The following is a 16,656-nucleotide window of genomic DNA, read 5'->3' on the forward strand; positions in this document are numbered from 1 at the left end:
TATACTGGAGAGGCTGATACTGGATCACAGGCTGGGTGTTGTGGGGTAGATGCCGCTGTGGAATTTACTGGAGAATTAGAGAACGACTACAGCACAGAAATAGGCCATTCAGCCTGTTCTGTGTGTACTGGCTCTCCCATGGCAGCTCTATACAAGCACAACACGGTGGCTGGAAGTTTCTAGCACCCCGCCATAGCGAGGCCAGAGAGCCATTAAATTCTTCATTCACATCGGCAGGACCAGAAGATCCTACCGGCGTGAGAGGCTGGAAAATTCCAGCCAGTGAGTCCCATTGCCCATCCTTTCCCCAGAGCTTTGCAATTTGCTTCGCTTCTGGTAACTACCCAGTTCCCTTTTGAAAGGCATTATTGAACCTGCCTTCACCAGACTCTCAAGCAGTGCATTTTAGATCCTGATCACTCGTATAAAAGTGTTTTTCCTCATGTTGCTTTTGGCTCTTTTGCCAATCACCTTAAATTAACATCTTTTGGTTCTTGATCCTTCCACCAATAGGAAGTTTCTCTCTATCTATGCTATCCAGATCCCTCATGATTTTGAATACATCTATCAAATCTCCCCTCAATCTTCTCTTCTCTAATCTATCTACATGACTGAAGCTCCTCATCCTGGAACATTTTTGTAAATATTTTCTGCACTATCTCTAAAGCCTTCACACCATTCCTAAAATGTGGCACCCAGAATTGGACATAATACTTCAGTTGTGATTGGAAGTGTTTTATAAAGGTGCATCATAGCTTCTTTGTTTTAATACTCTGTGGCTCTATTTATAAAGCCTGTAAGTCTAATCACTTTCTCAAACTATTAGACTTTACTGGAGCAGTTGGTTCCGGGTCAAAGGCTGGGTGTTGGGCTATACTGGAGGAGCTGGTTGTTGTTAACCCTCTGATTGTTAATAATTGATCCCTCTGAATCAGAGGGTTGTGGGTTCATGTCCCACTCCCGGAAACCAAGAACTGTGATTGTACTCGAAAAAGAGTTGCAATCTGTGACTGTTGATAACTCGAAAGAGCTACTGTGTCTGAAACTGAAGGTGGTTGATGAGAAGAAGGGAGCCAAGAAAGCCTTAAAGAAACCGTCAGCAAAGGACGGCAAGAAGCAGTGAAGGTCGAGGAAGGAGAGTTACTCCATCTACATCTACAAAGTGATGAAGCAGGTTCACCCTGACACTGGCATTTCCTCCAAGGCCGTGAGCATCATGAACTCGCTGGTGAACGATATTTTCGAGCGCATCACGGGTGAGGCTTCCCGCCTGGCCCATTCCAACAAGCGCAGCACCATCAGCTCCTGGGAGATCCAGAGCACCGTGCGCCTGCTGCTGCCCAGGGAACTGGCCAAACACCATGTTGGAAGGGATGGAGGTGGTGACCAAGTACACCAGCTCCAAGTAAAACTCCAGATGTCGCTTCCTGTGGTGAGGACATTGGGGTCTCTCTGACACTCACTGACTTGTCCCCAACACACACAAGGGAAGTTTAAATAAACTGCCCGATTCCGCCTGACAACAGATGACGAGTGGTTGTATCTGTCTACGATTGGTTTAATTATAAAATGCAGAAACAGCTTGCCGGTATCAACTCCAATTGGTCCATTGCTTCCGGAGACGGTATCATTTCCTGAACAAAAACACAATTTCCTGGAAAAACTCAGCAGGTCTGGCAGCATTGGCGGAGAAGAATAAAGTTGACGTTTCAAGTCCTCATGACCCTTCAACAGAACTGAATAAAATTAGGAGAGGGGTGAAATATAAGCTGGTTTAAGTTGTGGGGGGGGGGGGGGTGCGGGAGAGAAGTTGGGGGGCGGGTGGTTGTAGGGACAAGCAAGCAGTGATAAGAGCAGATAATCAAAAGATGTCACAGACAAAGGAACAAAGAGGTGTTGAAGGTGGTGATATTATCTAAGAGAATCTGGTCCACTCCTCCATCACCTCCTACTCCTCAACCCCCACCTACGGCACCTCCCCATGCATACGCAAAAGATGCAATGCCTGCCCCTTCACTTCCTCTCTCCTCACCGTACAAGGGCCCAAACACTCCTTTCAAGTGAAGCAGCATTTCACTTGCATTTCCCCCAACTTAGTCTACTGCATTCGTTGCTCCCAATGCGATCTCCTCTACATTGGAGAGACCAAACGCAAACTGGGCGACCGCTTTGCAGAACACCTGCGGTCTGTCCGCAAGAATGACCCAAACCTCCCTGTCGCTTGCCATTTTAACACTCCACCCTGCTCTCTTGCCCACGTGTCTGTCCATGGCTTGCTGCATTGTTCCAGTGAAGCTCAACGCAAACTGGAGGAACAGCACCTCATCTTCCGACTAGGAACTTTACAGCCTTCCGGACTGAATATTGAGTTCAACAACTTTAGATCTTGAACTCCCTCCTCCATCCTCACCCCCTTTCCGTTTCTTCCCCCTCCCTTTTGTTTTTTTCCAATAATTTATATAGATTTTTCTTTTCCCACCTATTTCCATTATTTTTAAATTTATACCTTTTATGCCCTGTTAGTCTTTCCACCCCACCCCCACTAGAGCTGTACCTTGAGTGTCCTGCCATCCATTCTTAATAAGCACATTCTCTTAGATAATATCACCACCTTCAACACCCTTTGTTCTTTTGTCTGTGACATCTTTTGATTCTCTGCTCCTATCACTGCTTGCTTGTCCCTACAACCTCCCCTCCCCACCTTAACCAGCTTATATTTCACCCCTCTCCTAACTATACTCAGTTCTGTTGAAGGGTCATGAGGACTCGAAACGTCAACTCTTTTCTTCTCCACCGATGCTGCCAGACCTGCTGAATTTTTCCAGGTAATTCTGTTTTTGTTTTGGATTTCCAGCAGTTCTTTATTTTTATCTCGGTATCATTTCCTGATCTGGTTGGTCTATATCAACCTGGTAACAGATGACGACATACATCCTTCTCTGATTGGCCTGTTACTTAATGTCCGCTATCCCACCCCTGATTGGTTGCCCTTTGCCAGGTCTGATTGGCTGCTTTCGCTTCCGTTGTGTAGTTTTCTGTTCTTATTGGTCACTATTCTCCGGGTCTTCGGCGTTGATTGGACCATTTTCCTTGCTCATTATTGGTCAGCATCAGTTGGGCCATGATTGGACAGTCTATTCGCTCCATTCTGATTGGTCATTACTACCGTGGTCCTGATTGGTCGGTCTCTCTGTTTAATAGCCCCCCGCTTCAGTTTCGATGTTATTTTTATTGAATTGATTATCTGGGAATGTCTGTATCAGGAGCCGCTGATTCCCGCTCCCTTTGGATCCGGATCTCCCTCATCGTCTGGAGCCTGATCATCTTCAATGGAGAGAGGGAGAGCGGAGCCGGTAAGTACCCGAGTTGGAGACCCAGAGTGAGGGGGGCGGGGGAGACCTGGGGAATATTTGAAGTATCGTTTTAGAAAAAATTATCTCCTTCTGTTTAACTTTGGATACGGTATTCTGCGCTTAAAACAGCGGTAGAAGGTTTTTACTCTTTCTAGGTGAGCTGAAGCTCCAGGTTAACTTATCCTTGCAGTCCAGAGTTGGTGCTCGTCACTATCAGGTTAAGACATGAGAATTGATTGTTACTTGTGTTCTCTTCAAATACTAAAAGAAACAAGTAGTTAAACTACTACAGATGCTAGAAATACTCCACAGGTCTGGCAGCATCTGTGCAGAGAAAATTATTAGTCAATTGCCCTTTTCAAAACTGGGGAAACAGATTTAAGGTGACAAAGGCGTGGAAAGGAGGGTGCAGGAGGTAAACTGAGGACCTGTGATACAGTGGATGGCAGGAGAGACTAAGTGGCAAAAGATTATTGTGCCAAGCAAAAGGAGGGGGTGGTAATGGGGCAAGTATGCAGGAAGTGTTAATAAGAATGCAACATCATTAGCCACTGTTTACACCTGTGGATGACAGCTATTGGTATGATTTGAATTTTTGAACTCAAATGTTGAGTCAGGCAATAAACTGTAAAGTGCTAAATTGAAAGATGTAATGCTGTTCCTCAAGTCTTACCCATACTCAGACCTTTGCCCTCAGCCTCTTATACTGCTTTAATATTACTTTCAATTATTGTTACACTAAGTGGATATTGAGTAGTAACATGTGTGGTTGGTGATACTGAAAGCCTGAACTTTGTGTGTGTGTGTGTATATATACACACTAAAAATTAAAGTAAGAGTGCTATATTTATTCTCCTGTATTCAGTTATACTCCTGTTGGTTAATCATTCTGTAGTGATTGGCTGTAACAGTCTCAAAAACACTGTACCCCAATTGACAGTCCAGATCTGTGGAAATGGGCTCTAACACCTTTCCCTCTAGCTATTCTACCTGTGAGTATTACTGATCTTAACTACAAATTAGTAGGTATCAGTGCAGCTTTCCCTTCTCCCTCAAGCCCAAGGACACATACTTCAGCACACCTACAAAAACTGGTTTGGTCATTGTCTAGTCTGATTAGACCATATAACTGCTATTGGGCCCTGCTTTAGCAAAAAAAGTAACATTAGCAAGTGTCTCCATTAGCCCCTTTCCTTCAGATAAATCCAGGCAAGAAACACTCAGTAAGATTGAGAATATTGATTCGCTCCTGCTCAACCCCATTCTATTCTTTCTATGCACCTGAACCCCACCCCTCCAATTGCTCCATAAAATGTAGGAGCAAAAGTAGGCCATTTAGCCCATTGAGCCTGATATGCCATTCAATGAAATGATGGCTGATTTGAATCCTTGCTCTGCTTTCCTGCCTTGTCCCCATAACTCTTGATTCCTTTACTGATTAAAAATATGATTTGAATACACTATGACCCAGCTTCGACAGTTGTCTGTGGTAAAGAATTCCAGATTGACTACCCTCAGATGAAATTCCTCCATCTGTTTTAAATGGGCATCCCCTTACTCTGAGATTATGCCCTCTGGTCCTAGACCCTCCCACAAGGGGAAACAACCTCTCAGCATCTACCCTGTAAAGCCCCCTAAGAATCTTGTTTCAATAAGGTTGCCTCTCATTCTGCATTGCCGGGTTGGGTTGGGTGGCGGGAAGACGGGTGAGGACCTGGTTCTATTGGAGATGATTCCCGCTAAATGTGAGATTTCTCGGGGGCAGTGAGGCCCTGGCCTCCCCCCACAGCCCCGCATTGTCACCGACTGATGGGGCAGGAGGCGGAAAGATCCCCCTTTCCCGGGTAACTTCAGCCGCTGGGCTGCGTGCAGTTCAATCAGGTGTGTGTCGGTCAGTAACACACTCTCTCTCTCTCTCAGGGGCTCACACTAATATCAGGATTGGCGGATGTGAGTTTAACAACACCGGGACCTGGACCTATTTTGATCAGATTGTCTATGATCACGAGCTGATCGTGTCTTTCGACTTTGCCCAGAAGAAGTTCATCGCGGTGAAGGATTGGATGCAGAGTAATGTGGACAGACGGAATAAAGAGATCGCGGAAGCGACGTACCAGCAAGCGATCGTCATGTGTCAGAATAACATTGACATTGATGAGCGTGAGGTGCTGACCCGGAAAGGTGAGACCCGGGGGTGGGGTGGAAACAGACAGCGCCGCCCCTGGGGCGCAGCTGCCACTGCCTCTCCCTCCCACACCCGGTCCCAGTCACCGGCCACCCCGCTGTGGACAGATAGCCCTGAGCCCCAGAGCTGGCCTACATCCCCACCCAGCCCACAACCCTCAGCTCACTGTCTGCAGTGAGGCCCTTACCCAGGGTAAGGGATTACCTGAGGACTCGGTAACACTGAACTCTCCTGGAAACTCGTTTGCTGTAAACTCCAGATATTACACTGGCGCTGTGGCACAGCACTACACTCCTTTCTGATCCATCTGTATGGTGGCTGCCTACAGGAAGTGTTTCAGTAGCCCTGTCTCTGTCCTGCAGTTCTAATGGTAGCAGTGTTTAGTACATGTTTAAAAACCATGCACTAGCAGTCTAAGTTGCACCCCACATGCATTGGCCAGATAGCTTCAGCCAGGCAACTGCTGATGAGCAGAAAGTTTGTCCTGATCCTGTGCACAGGCCTCATTACAGGCTTGAACCTTGAGGGTGATTGCTAAGTGTTACAAAGTTCCCTTGGTAACCCAGTAAACCTGTAAACTATATCCTAGATTAGTGGTACTGACATGTTTTGGTTATCATGGGATTGCAACATTGGGGCATTGTCCTTGTTTCTCTTTTAATCTCGTTATCATGCATGGCAGTTTTATATCCAATAGCTCCCTCCATATAGGATGGAGTTTGGGGATTCCTTGCCTCTAAACAGGCAGGTACAGCTGCATCAGGAATGCTCAGTGAACCCACTTGTACCCATAAGCCACATGCATAATCCATGGTAAACTTGACAGGCTAAACAGTCACAAGTGCCTTGAGGTTCCGGCAAGGTGTAAGGTCTCATTCATGAACTGATGACCATTTGGTCTCCTTACCCCAGTGAGAATTCCTTCAAGGTGCAGGCTGTAAGTTCTGATGGGGACAGCTTCAGTATAGGTACCCTGGAAGCTGCCTCAATACATTTATTCTTTAGTCTAATTATTTCCAATGCCATAAACCCCCAGAGGGATAGATCCCAGATGACCAGGGATACTCAGGAGCTGTGGTTCATGTTGAGTGTAAACCTCAACTGGGGCAGAAAGGAAATCAAGGCCTGTGGGACAAAAGATACAAATAACATCTATTGTTAGAACCAGACCCTGGGTGAGATCCCCAATTGTTAATTCCCCAAACTGGGCCCAATTTCCTCCCCAGGTGAGGAGGAATGAGCTGGCTCCTTGTTATTCTACCAACTTGGTCACAACAAGGTTAATTTGAAAGGATCCTTTTCCTAGTTTAAATGTATTTTACTTTAGAAGGAGCCAATTTAACCAGGCTTTCTTGAATCTGTTTTGGTTACTAAAACCCAAGGGAAGTAACTCATACACATCAGAAATGAGAAATTAAGTGCTCAAATAAGTTTTTAAAAAATACAAATCAGCCTTTGGCTTACCTGGGTGTAGATAGCAGTAAGTTGTGGCTGTTAAGTTGTGATTCCAGTAGAACTGACTTTGATAATGTTCCTGTTGGTTGGAGACACTGGGTTCTGCAGGGTTGCTGAAAGGCTGTCCTATTTCCTTTTGTTGGCCTCTGCTGAGCTTTGCCTCCAGCAACAGGGGGACCATTTGCCTGCAAGCTGCAGGGGTGACCAGCTTGTTCTTGCTGTCACATCACACTGCTTAACTCTGTATTCTCATAAGGGGGAATGGTCATCTTACATTCATCCATCTCTGAACTCTTTAACACATTGAGATATAAATCAACAGGCAATTGATTTTTTTGGGTGACTGCTAAGCCATGCAAATCAGTCTTGTCTCCTCAACCACAGAAGAAAAAATTGAAAAGACTGAACTTTAATATCTCTCTTTCAAGTCCCTGCTTGAAGGCCATCACACATTTTCAGGTGTGACATTCCATGTTCTCTCAGGACAGGCCTGTCAGTATAATCCACATAAGAATTTTTCAGTGTGGTCACTTTACATTATCAACAATCTTTTGCTCTGTGTCCTTTTTGTTTAAAAACAAGCATTCCTTAAAAGCTTCAATATTCCCATAAGTAACTTGTGGCTGTAATTGGCTTTTCATGACAGTATAACAGGCAAATATTCTCTTGGTAGTCAATCTGAGCAGGATGTGGTTCTGCCTCTGGTCCATGTGGTGTACACTTCAGAATAATGGTCACAGGATGAAAATGTGAAAGACTGGTATTGGGGTTGGGAAGAGAATTGGATTGGGCTGAAGAAGATTGAAGCCTTTTTCCTGATCCTCATTCAATAAGGTTGAACCTCAACAGCAAATTCAGTAATGTAATGTGTAGTATGACTTGTGTTCCCAGTGACCTGCCCAACATAATACCCCAAGCTGGTATAGTACCATCCCCTTCTCAACAAACATCTTTAGCTGCTATCACACCTCTGCCCTCTACCCATGGCCTGAAGCTGAAATGTGGGATAAGGTAGATCAAGCTCACATTTATAATGGGTGTTTTTGTGATTTTAATTGTCCTGCCCTGCAGTGATAACATGAAGCTCTTGCTCTGATTAGCTAATTTCTTCAGTAAATCATTGTCAGCTGGATGTTTCTGGAGTGAATGGCTAATTAACTAAATTAGCCTCTTGTTGAATTGATGGTTGCCTCTCAGCTTTCTTGATACAACATGAACTACCTAGGTGGGTGAGCTGGGAGGTGTGGATGGTGTCACTGACCTCTACCACCTGCTTTTACTATGTCTGTGCTGCTCTGATTTCAGTAAGGCATTCAAGACTGCCTGCCTGCAATGGTTTGTTGGCACTGTCAAGATAATTCTTCACCTTGATCTGAATTCACCATGACCATTGGTTCTACACGTTGGACCTCAGTTAAAGCTGGGTGCTGTTCCTGTTTCAGAGCAGCACTTTTCCTGTGAAGCAGTCTGATATCTTTTACCCTGTGGTTTGTAGACTCTTCTCTATGACCCTCAGACTGGACAGGGTCTTTTTCACCAAGTGAAACAATGGTGCTCCAGAGTGGAATCTCTAATTTTAAAAAAAACCTGTTCTGCCATTTAATGATATCATGGCGAATCAATGACCTAACTCCATATACCAGCTGTTTCCCAATCAATGTCTTTGATAGTGCATAACAAATATTGATCAGATTTTTAAATCTAAATTTTCACTTTTGAAAGCAAGTTCCAAACCTCTTAACACTGAAGTGTCTCTAATTTCATTTGAGATCCATGTTTGAACCAAGGCTGTAATGAGGTCAGGAGCTGAATGGCCCTAGCAGAATCCAAACTGAGCATCTGAGCAGGTTGTTGAGCAAGTGCTGCATGATAGTGCTATCAGCAACCCCTTCCATTGCTTTACTGATCAAGAGTAGACAGATGGGGTGGTAATTGTTTGGGTTGGACTTCCTGGGCTGTTTTCAAACATAGCTCTTGCCTTTTGGGAGTATAAACAGTTCTATAATCATAATTGAGTGCTACTTTCTGATTTAGCTTTACCCATTTAAGCCTTCAACTCATCCCATTTGAAGTTAGTCATGCTTAGAATCCTGGTAGCTGCATGCTAAAGTACCATGTTGTATTTTATGATTACTAAGATAAATGTTTATGATCCATTAGACATTAACTAAATCTGATTTATTCATCATGCCTGAGACTAGCATTAGCTCAGCATGCCTTTTGACCAATCACCCCTGCATGACAGATCTGGTTCAGCAGCAAGTTACTGCAGTTGCATAAGTAACATTGCCCTTGGTCACTGCTTCAGGTGTCAGCTAATCCTATCTCCAGCCGATACTGGGGGGGGTTCTTAATAAACAAGCTCAGGAGCCATTTGGAATGATACTGAACACAGTGGGCCAATAGGGGCAAAGTTGCCAGTGGCTACCAGACAAATTGGAGGCCTGATATTACATATTTTCTCTTTACTGATTGGCGTCTCAGTAAGATTAAATATGGTGTTCTCTTTCCATGGCAACATGCTTTCCTCTTTATTGGGCTGTTCTATCCCATTCCACAATTTGCAGGACCTACTAATCTTGGTTGCCTGAATGAAGGCTAGAACTTGCAGCCAAGGATTTAATGGAGGGTGTTTCAGAACTCTGCACAAACAGCAATAGGGGCTGGAGGTGAGTTGGATGTGGATGGAAAATATTAATGAAATTATATTCTGCTGTTTCTAACTTTTCTTTCTTTGTTCCAGTCAAACCAACAGTCACTGTCCAACCTAAAGTCTCTCATCATTCTGGACAGTCGGCCCTGCTCTCGTGTCACATCACTGGATTTTACCCTCCTGAGATTGAAGTCACATGGCTGAAAAATGGAGCAGAGATTCCCAATGGTGTTGTCAACACTGTGCTGTTATCAGATGGTGACTGGACCTATCAGGTGCTGGATCTCCTCCAATATCACCCAGTGTCTGGTGATAAATATACCTGCCATGTGAAACACATCAGCCTGAGTGAGCCCAGCAGCACAGACTGGGGTAAGACCTAGTATAGCTTGAAATAACAAATTCTGGAAATACTCCAGTCTCCCAGGATCTATGGAGGGAAATGATATTAATGTTTCAAGTCCATGACCTTTTGCCAGTTTAACAACCATTGCCTTTACTCACTGCAGCAATCCTAGTATAGAACCCTGTAGGACACCACTGCCTACTTTCAGAGCAACTGTCCTTAATTGCTATCCTGTTTTCTCTATTTAACATTTGTAATTACTATACTACCCTTTCCTAATTCCTTACACCTTCAGTTGTCTTCTCTGGAGCCTTGTCAAGGGTTCTGACATGTGCACCTTTTTATCATAACCTTCAGGCCCCCTATAACCTATTAAATTTTAGTTCACTTCTAACTGCTTTGTAGTATTTTCAGTGCTGTAATCATTCATTAAAATATTCTTGATCAATAGTCCTATTTGCCAATCATTTCTATTGCACCATTTTTCTAATCTGTTTTTGCACTAACTTGCTTCAGGACATGAACCTGACCATGGTCATTATACCAGAAATGCTAACTCTGCAACTCACCTACCTGATATCCTTTTTAATATCTAATGATTTAATAATGGAGATTCCCTACATGTATTAGAAATTCAATTTCCTTGTTAGTTTAGTCAGTTGGTCCTACTTTTTTTCTGCCTTAGTGCATTTCCACTTCTCTCCCACAATGAATGTAATGATACTCCAAATTGTATACAGGGTTCAGACAGTCAACATCAGTCTTATAGCAAACATTCCCTCCTGCATGTGTATTGTTGTCTCCTCCATTCATTGTCCTGTCCTTAAAATAATCACCCAGTGTTTACCTTTCTGTCCATGCTGTTATATCCATGATTGTTGGAATTTGAAGCAATGACCATTTCAATACATACACTTTTGCTCAATTAAGCACTACTCCTTGTCCCTTGATTTTTATTTTGTGCTTGCTCCTTTCCCTTTCCTACATGTTATCTTAGATTGCTTTTATTTTGCCTGTTATGACATGGCAGATGTATGCCAGGCAGACCAAATCCACAAGGGAAACTTGGTTGTGCTATTATAACAGTTCTGCAATTTTTTAATTCACTCATGGGATGTGGGCTTCACTGGCTGGGCCAGCATTTGTCGCCCTTGAAGGTGGTGGTGTGCTGCTTCAAACAGTTGCAGTCAGTGTGGGTGTACCTACACAGTGCTGTTAGGGAGTTCCAGGATTTTGACCCAACAATATATTTCCAAGTCCAGGTGAGGGTGTTCCATCTGTCTCCTGTCCTTCCCCCTTCTAGATGGTAGTGGTCATGGGCTTAGAAGGTGCTAAGGAGCCTTGGTGAATTCCTGCAGTTTTGTCTTTATTACAAGATGTGTGCACTGAATTCAGAAGTAAATCTACTAGACCTTTAGATTTTTAAATTCAGATAGATTTTGAGCACATACAAATCTTAATTCCTAACTGATCTGACTTCCATTTACATACCCCCACTTAAGGCAACAGTCCAAAAATAGATTTTTGATTTAGAACAACCAGCAAATTAACTGAACCACCTGACAGTGGAACTCAAATGGCTTTTCCCAACTTCAGTTACTTAGACTTGTGCATAGATGTCTGGAGGCTTCTTGAAGGCTGTTTCTCTCTCTCGTTAGATCTTACATTGCCCCCATTCCCTTTGTTCTCCCTTTAATATGTAAATTCTGTTGTTCCATATGGATTTAGAACTGTCTTCCTCATACCACAACTTTCATGTTGCCAATATTGTCAGTAACCTTGGGAAAGTGGGGGTGGGAATAAACACCTTATCCTTCAAATTATCTGGTTAGTTGTAAACAGACTTATGGTCCCTTTGGAACCAAACCATCCTTTCATTTATCTAACAATGCTAATCCCCTTCACACCTTACATGCTAAGCTAGCATCCATGTTTACTCATTAGCATGTCAAGCACATTTCTACACTTAGCTGCTTTTGATTTCAAGCTTGCAGTATACTTCATCTAATTAAATCAGAGCCAGACCCACCTAGATTTATGCCCATAAACCTAATTAACAAGCTAGAAAAATACTATAAAAATTATACTTTCATCACATCCCTGATGGTTTAAATGTCTTGTTTCTTTCCCAATTCCTACTATTCCTTTTCAAATGTAGCCCATCCTTGCAGAATAGCTCCCATCTTCCCCCAGAACTGGTGTTAATGCCCCATGAAATGGAAAGCTTAGCCATGTATTGAGTTTAGCTGTCCTTGTCTATTCTGGCATATAGCTGGCAGAGTAATCTAAAGATTACCAGCTTCCTCAACTCTCTTTCCCCCCCCCCTCATTTGTTTGATATCTTGGTGGCCATGTGACTACCCTCAAACTTGCTCTTTCACTCATGGTCACAATCTCTGAAAGCTGAACTTTCACAGGGACCTGTAACTGTCACTTGGAGGATATGTTATATTTAAGTCAAAGACCATACCTTGCTGGAATTCAAATAGCCTATGAAGCTGTGTAGTAAAACTGGGGGTCTAATGCAGTAGCACCTACATTCCTGTTCCCATTTTCCATTCTGTCTTCTCTGAATTCATGCCTGTCAGAGACCTTAAAGAGGCCTGCAGCCCCTCTGCTCCCCTCACTGTTCCTGAATGTGGTTTGGTTTGACCAAGCACTAGAAACTTGAGTCCAGCTCCCTAGATGTGGCTGCAGCTTTGGAATTTCTTTCAGTAGATCACCCAGTTCTGTTCTAACACCAAGATTGTTCTTACAGAAGTACAGAGTACACCTGAATCGGAGAAACTCAAGATCATTGTTGGAGCCCTGGGCTTTGGGATTGGGTTGATCATTCTGCTGGCTGGAGTGATAATGAGACTGAAGAATGCTAAAGGTAAGATTCTGTTCCAGTCTGAAGCACAGAACACTTATCCTCCAGATGTGACTCTAGATAGTCTAAGCTCTTTTTTTTTTTGTGGCACTGTACAGAATAACTCCAACTCATAGACTGATATTTACAGCACAGGCCACCATTCAGCCCATTGTGTCCACAATGGCCAACAAAGATCTGACTACACTAATCCCAATTTCCAATGCTTAGCCCATAGCCTCCAGGGCTGTGCAATGCAAGCGAATATCTAATACAATGTTACCAGAGTTTGACTCAGCCACCCCTTCAGGCAGGGAGTTCAGACTCCCACCACCCTCTGGGTGAAAAATTCTCAACTCCCCCTTAGATTTAAGGTAAGGGGTAGAAGGCTATGCCTCCTGGTTATTGATCCCCTCTACTGATGGATGCCTTCCTATCCACTCTATCCATGCCCCTCAATCTTGTACACCTCTCAGGTCACCCCTCAACCTGTGCTGCTCCAAGGAAAATAACCCCAGCCTATCCAATATTTTCTCATAGCTCAGACCCTCCAGCCCAGGCAGCATCCTGATAAATCTCCTCTGCACCCTCAGTGCAATCACATTCTTCATATGTGGTGACCAGAACCCTGCACAGTACTCCAGTTGTGGCCTAACCAGTGCTTTATGCAGTTCCAGCATAACCTCCCTGATCTTGTAATCTACACCTCAGCTAATAGTCATGTTTCCCATATGCCTTAACCACCTTATCTTCCTGCCCTGCTACCTTCAGGGAGTTGTGGATATGCACACCAAGGTCCCTCTGATCTTCAGTACTTTCCAGGGTCTTACCATTTGTAGTGTAATCCCTTGCCTTGTTAGCCCTTCCCAAGTGCATTACTTCATTTCTGGGTTGAATTCCATTTGCTGCTGTTCTGCCTATCTGACCAGTCCATTGATATCCTCCTGCAGTTTACAGCTATCCTCACTATTTACCACCATACCCATTTTGTCATCTGCAAACTTGATCATACCCCCCACATTATGTCCAATCAGTTATGTACACCAACAGCAAGAACCCCAGCACAGAGCCCCGCAGAACTCCACTGGAAACAGACTTCTAGTCACAAACATTCCTCTGCTTCCTGCCTCTCAGCCAGTTTTGGGTCCAGTGTGCAACTTTGCCTTGGATCCCACGAGGTCTTACTTTCTTGACCAGTCTGCCATGAGGGACCTTATCAAAAGCCTTGCTAAAGTCCATGTAGACCACATCAGATGCATTAACCTCAACACTTCTGCTTACATCAAAATTTGATCAAATCAGTAACATGACCTTCCCTTAACAAATCCATGCTGACTATCCCTGATTAATTTGTCCAAGTACAAATATATTCTGTCCCTCAGAATTATTTCTAGTAACTTCCCCACTTCCCCAGGTTAGAGCAACTGGCCTGTAATTTCCTGGCTGATGGCTGAGAAAATCCAAATATTAGTCTTCCTGGCTGCTGATCTTGGTAAATCCAAGTTGACATTGTTACCACAAGTAAGGTAAAACCCTTGCATTGGAAGTCAGCTAGTTCAAAAACAAAAATACCTGGAAAAACTCAGCAGGTCTGACAGCATCTGCAGAGATGGATACAGTTGATGTTTCGAGTCCATATGACCTTCGTCAGAACTAAAATATAGAAATGAAATATAAGCTGGTAGAGGGGTTGAGACAGGTAGAGCTCAATAGGGGGCCAGTGATAGGTGGAGGCCAAGAAGAGACTGCCAAAGATATCATAGACGAAAGGACAAAGGGATGTTGATGGTGGTGATATTATCTAAAGGATGTGCTAATGGGGACATTAAGGGTAGCAAGCAGGACAAGCTAGTGGCAGATGGCCCTAGTGGGGGTGGGGTGGGGAAAGGGATTGAAATGGGCTAAAAGGTGGAGATGAAACAATAGATCGAAATAAATTTTTAAATAGATGGGAAAAGAAAATTCTGTTTGTAAAAAAAAAAAATTATAAATTATTGGTAAAAGGGGGATTAGAAAGGAGGTGGGGATGGAGGAGAGAGTTCATGATCTGAAATTGTTGAACTCAATATTAAGTCCGGAAGGCTGTAAAGTCCCTAGTCGGAAGATGAGGTGCTGTTCCTCCAGTTTGCGTTGAGCTTCACTAGAACATTGCAGCTGTAGCTGGCTTGGATCTGCTCTTCAAAATCATGCCATTGGATCTTTTGCATCCAACTGAGGGCAGCATGTACCTTGGTTTAACATGCCATTAAAAAGGCAGCACCACGAGAATGCAGCAGTCCTCAATACTGCATTGAGTACTAGCCTGTGATCAGTCCTGGAGCAAGACTTGAATCCAACTTTCTGACTCAGACAAACTAACCATGTTTACTTTCTCTTTCAGCCATCCTGGATTCCAGCAATCCTGGCCCACGTAAGTATCCCTGCAGAGAATTATTTTGGATCTGTTGCTGTGGGAGGATGCTCTTGTCAGTTCTGACAATTATAACATTTTTTATGGCATTCACAACTAGAAAAACCCAGGGCAGATACAGCAGTTTAGACAAAGTTAAGCTCCTGCACTGGTTGGGAACTGGATTGAGATTCTTTCCAAACATGGACCTTCACTGCTTGTTGATGTAACTTTCATCCTTCACTGTTGGCAAAAGCCTGTGCAGAAGCCCTGTTTCCACCAGTCCCATCTCAGCAGTAATGTAGAAATAAGGCAGGTAATCTATGATGGGAGCTATAAATACTTTTCCACACCCTACCCATGTTTCTAACCTTGACCATTTCAATGATTTTTGTGCAATATAATTCAAGATGCTTCTAACCTATATACTATCATTTTATAGTCAAGCTCTACTGTCTATTGTACAACTGGCTATTACTATCTGCTCATTGAGGTTAATTTCAGGCTGACCATAAGCAGTTTGGTGATGAGCTGTGTACAAAGATGAGTCCTGTACTTTCTAACCCTGGTAACTTTTTTGTTTCAGGTCTGATGGGTCCAGCTATCAGTTAACTGACCCAGTCTTGTGGACGTGACTGGAAACATTGGAGTGGCGGACAGGATGAAACAGCTTTAAAATCACCTTTAACTCCGCCTGACTCAGTATTTAAAGTGACCACAGCTCACTGTCTGCTTGACCTTGGCTTTTGATAGTTTAAGATTAACTTTGTGCTGTTATGGGATATTTTTACATGCAACTTGTTTATCATGTTAAATACATGCTTAAAAACAGGGATATGATCAGTGCACAGCTTACTGTCAACTGAATCATGGTGAGTAACCTCCCCACCCCTCCAAAGATGGGGATCAGTGCTGGGTATAGGTCTGAATCTTTCTGTTTTAACATTCCCTTGTCTGTTCATTCAGCCTTGGCCTTGTTGTAAATGTCTTATTCTGCGTTTATTTGTCAAATTTGCTAGATTTTATATATGTAAATGATTTTATGCCGATTGTGATTTAATAACTTTTTAATCTTTGTCTGTCATAGTGAAACCATTTTGATTAAAAACTATTTGTACTTGGGCTTGCTGCTGTTTGGTCCTTTATGGTCACTTGTCTCATTCAGCAGTTTGATGGGCTTTTCATTCCTAATCAACTTTAGGACTCCATAATCAACACCAGTGGTAAAGTTTCTGCAACTCTTTTGGCAGACAGTATGGGGCTGATGCACATTTGAGTTTGGGTATCCAAGACCAGTTCATGGTGTGCACGCTCTACACTAATATCCTGTGGTGCAAAATGAGCTGTCCCAGGACAGGTGGGTATTGCAGAATACCCAATCAACCCCAGTGAGGAACTGCTGATCACTCACTGGATGTGTAGCC

The 16,656-nt window shown here is 43.5% G+C and overlaps 1 protein-coding gene across 2 annotated transcripts; it reads left to right on the plus strand.

Annotated features, from left to right (window-relative positions):
- Positions 1-3,196: 3,196 nt before the first annotated feature.
- LOC144695263 (SLA class II histocompatibility antigen, DQ haplotype D beta chain-like) lies at positions 3,197-16,354 on the plus strand. 2 transcript variants are annotated; one of them, XM_078566171.1, is made up of 6 exons: positions 3,201-3,353; positions 5,274-5,534; positions 9,737-10,018; positions 12,751-12,867; positions 15,224-15,253; positions 15,819-16,354. In XM_078566171.1, exons 1-6 carry the CDS (start codon positions 3,251-3,253, stop codon positions 15,842-15,844), a joined length of 819 nt encoding a protein of 272 aa, XP_078422297.1. In that variant the 5' UTR covers positions 3,201-3,250; the 3' UTR covers positions 15,845-16,354. The 2 variants fall into 2 exon arrangements, with proteins under 2 accessions (XP_078422299.1, XP_078422297.1); XM_078566173.1 differs by lacking the exon at positions 12,751-12,867 and having other exon boundaries at positions 3,197-3,353.
- The last annotated feature ends 302 nt before the right edge of the window (positions 16,355-16,656 follow it).

This window comes from Cetorhinus maximus, chromosome 21 (genome assembly GCF_964194155.1).
Source record: "Cetorhinus maximus chromosome 21, sCetMax3.hap1.1, whole genome shotgun sequence".
Taxonomy (NCBI): domain Eukaryota; kingdom Metazoa; phylum Chordata; class Chondrichthyes; order Lamniformes; family Cetorhinidae; genus Cetorhinus; species Cetorhinus maximus.

Coding starts and splice junctions, on each gene's coding strand:
- LOC144695263 (XM_078566171.1), top strand. CDS start 3,251: ATGTCTGTATCAGGAGCCGCTGATTCCCGCTCCCTTTGGATCCGGATC. Junction 5,535..9,736: donor TGAGGTGCTGACCCGGAAAG/GTGAGACCCGGG, acceptor TCTTTGTTCCAG/TCAAACCAACAGTCACTGTC. Junction 12,868..15,223: donor GAGACTGAAGAATGCTAAAG/GTAAGATTCTGT, acceptor TTTCTCTTTCAG/CCATCCTGGATTCCAGCAAT.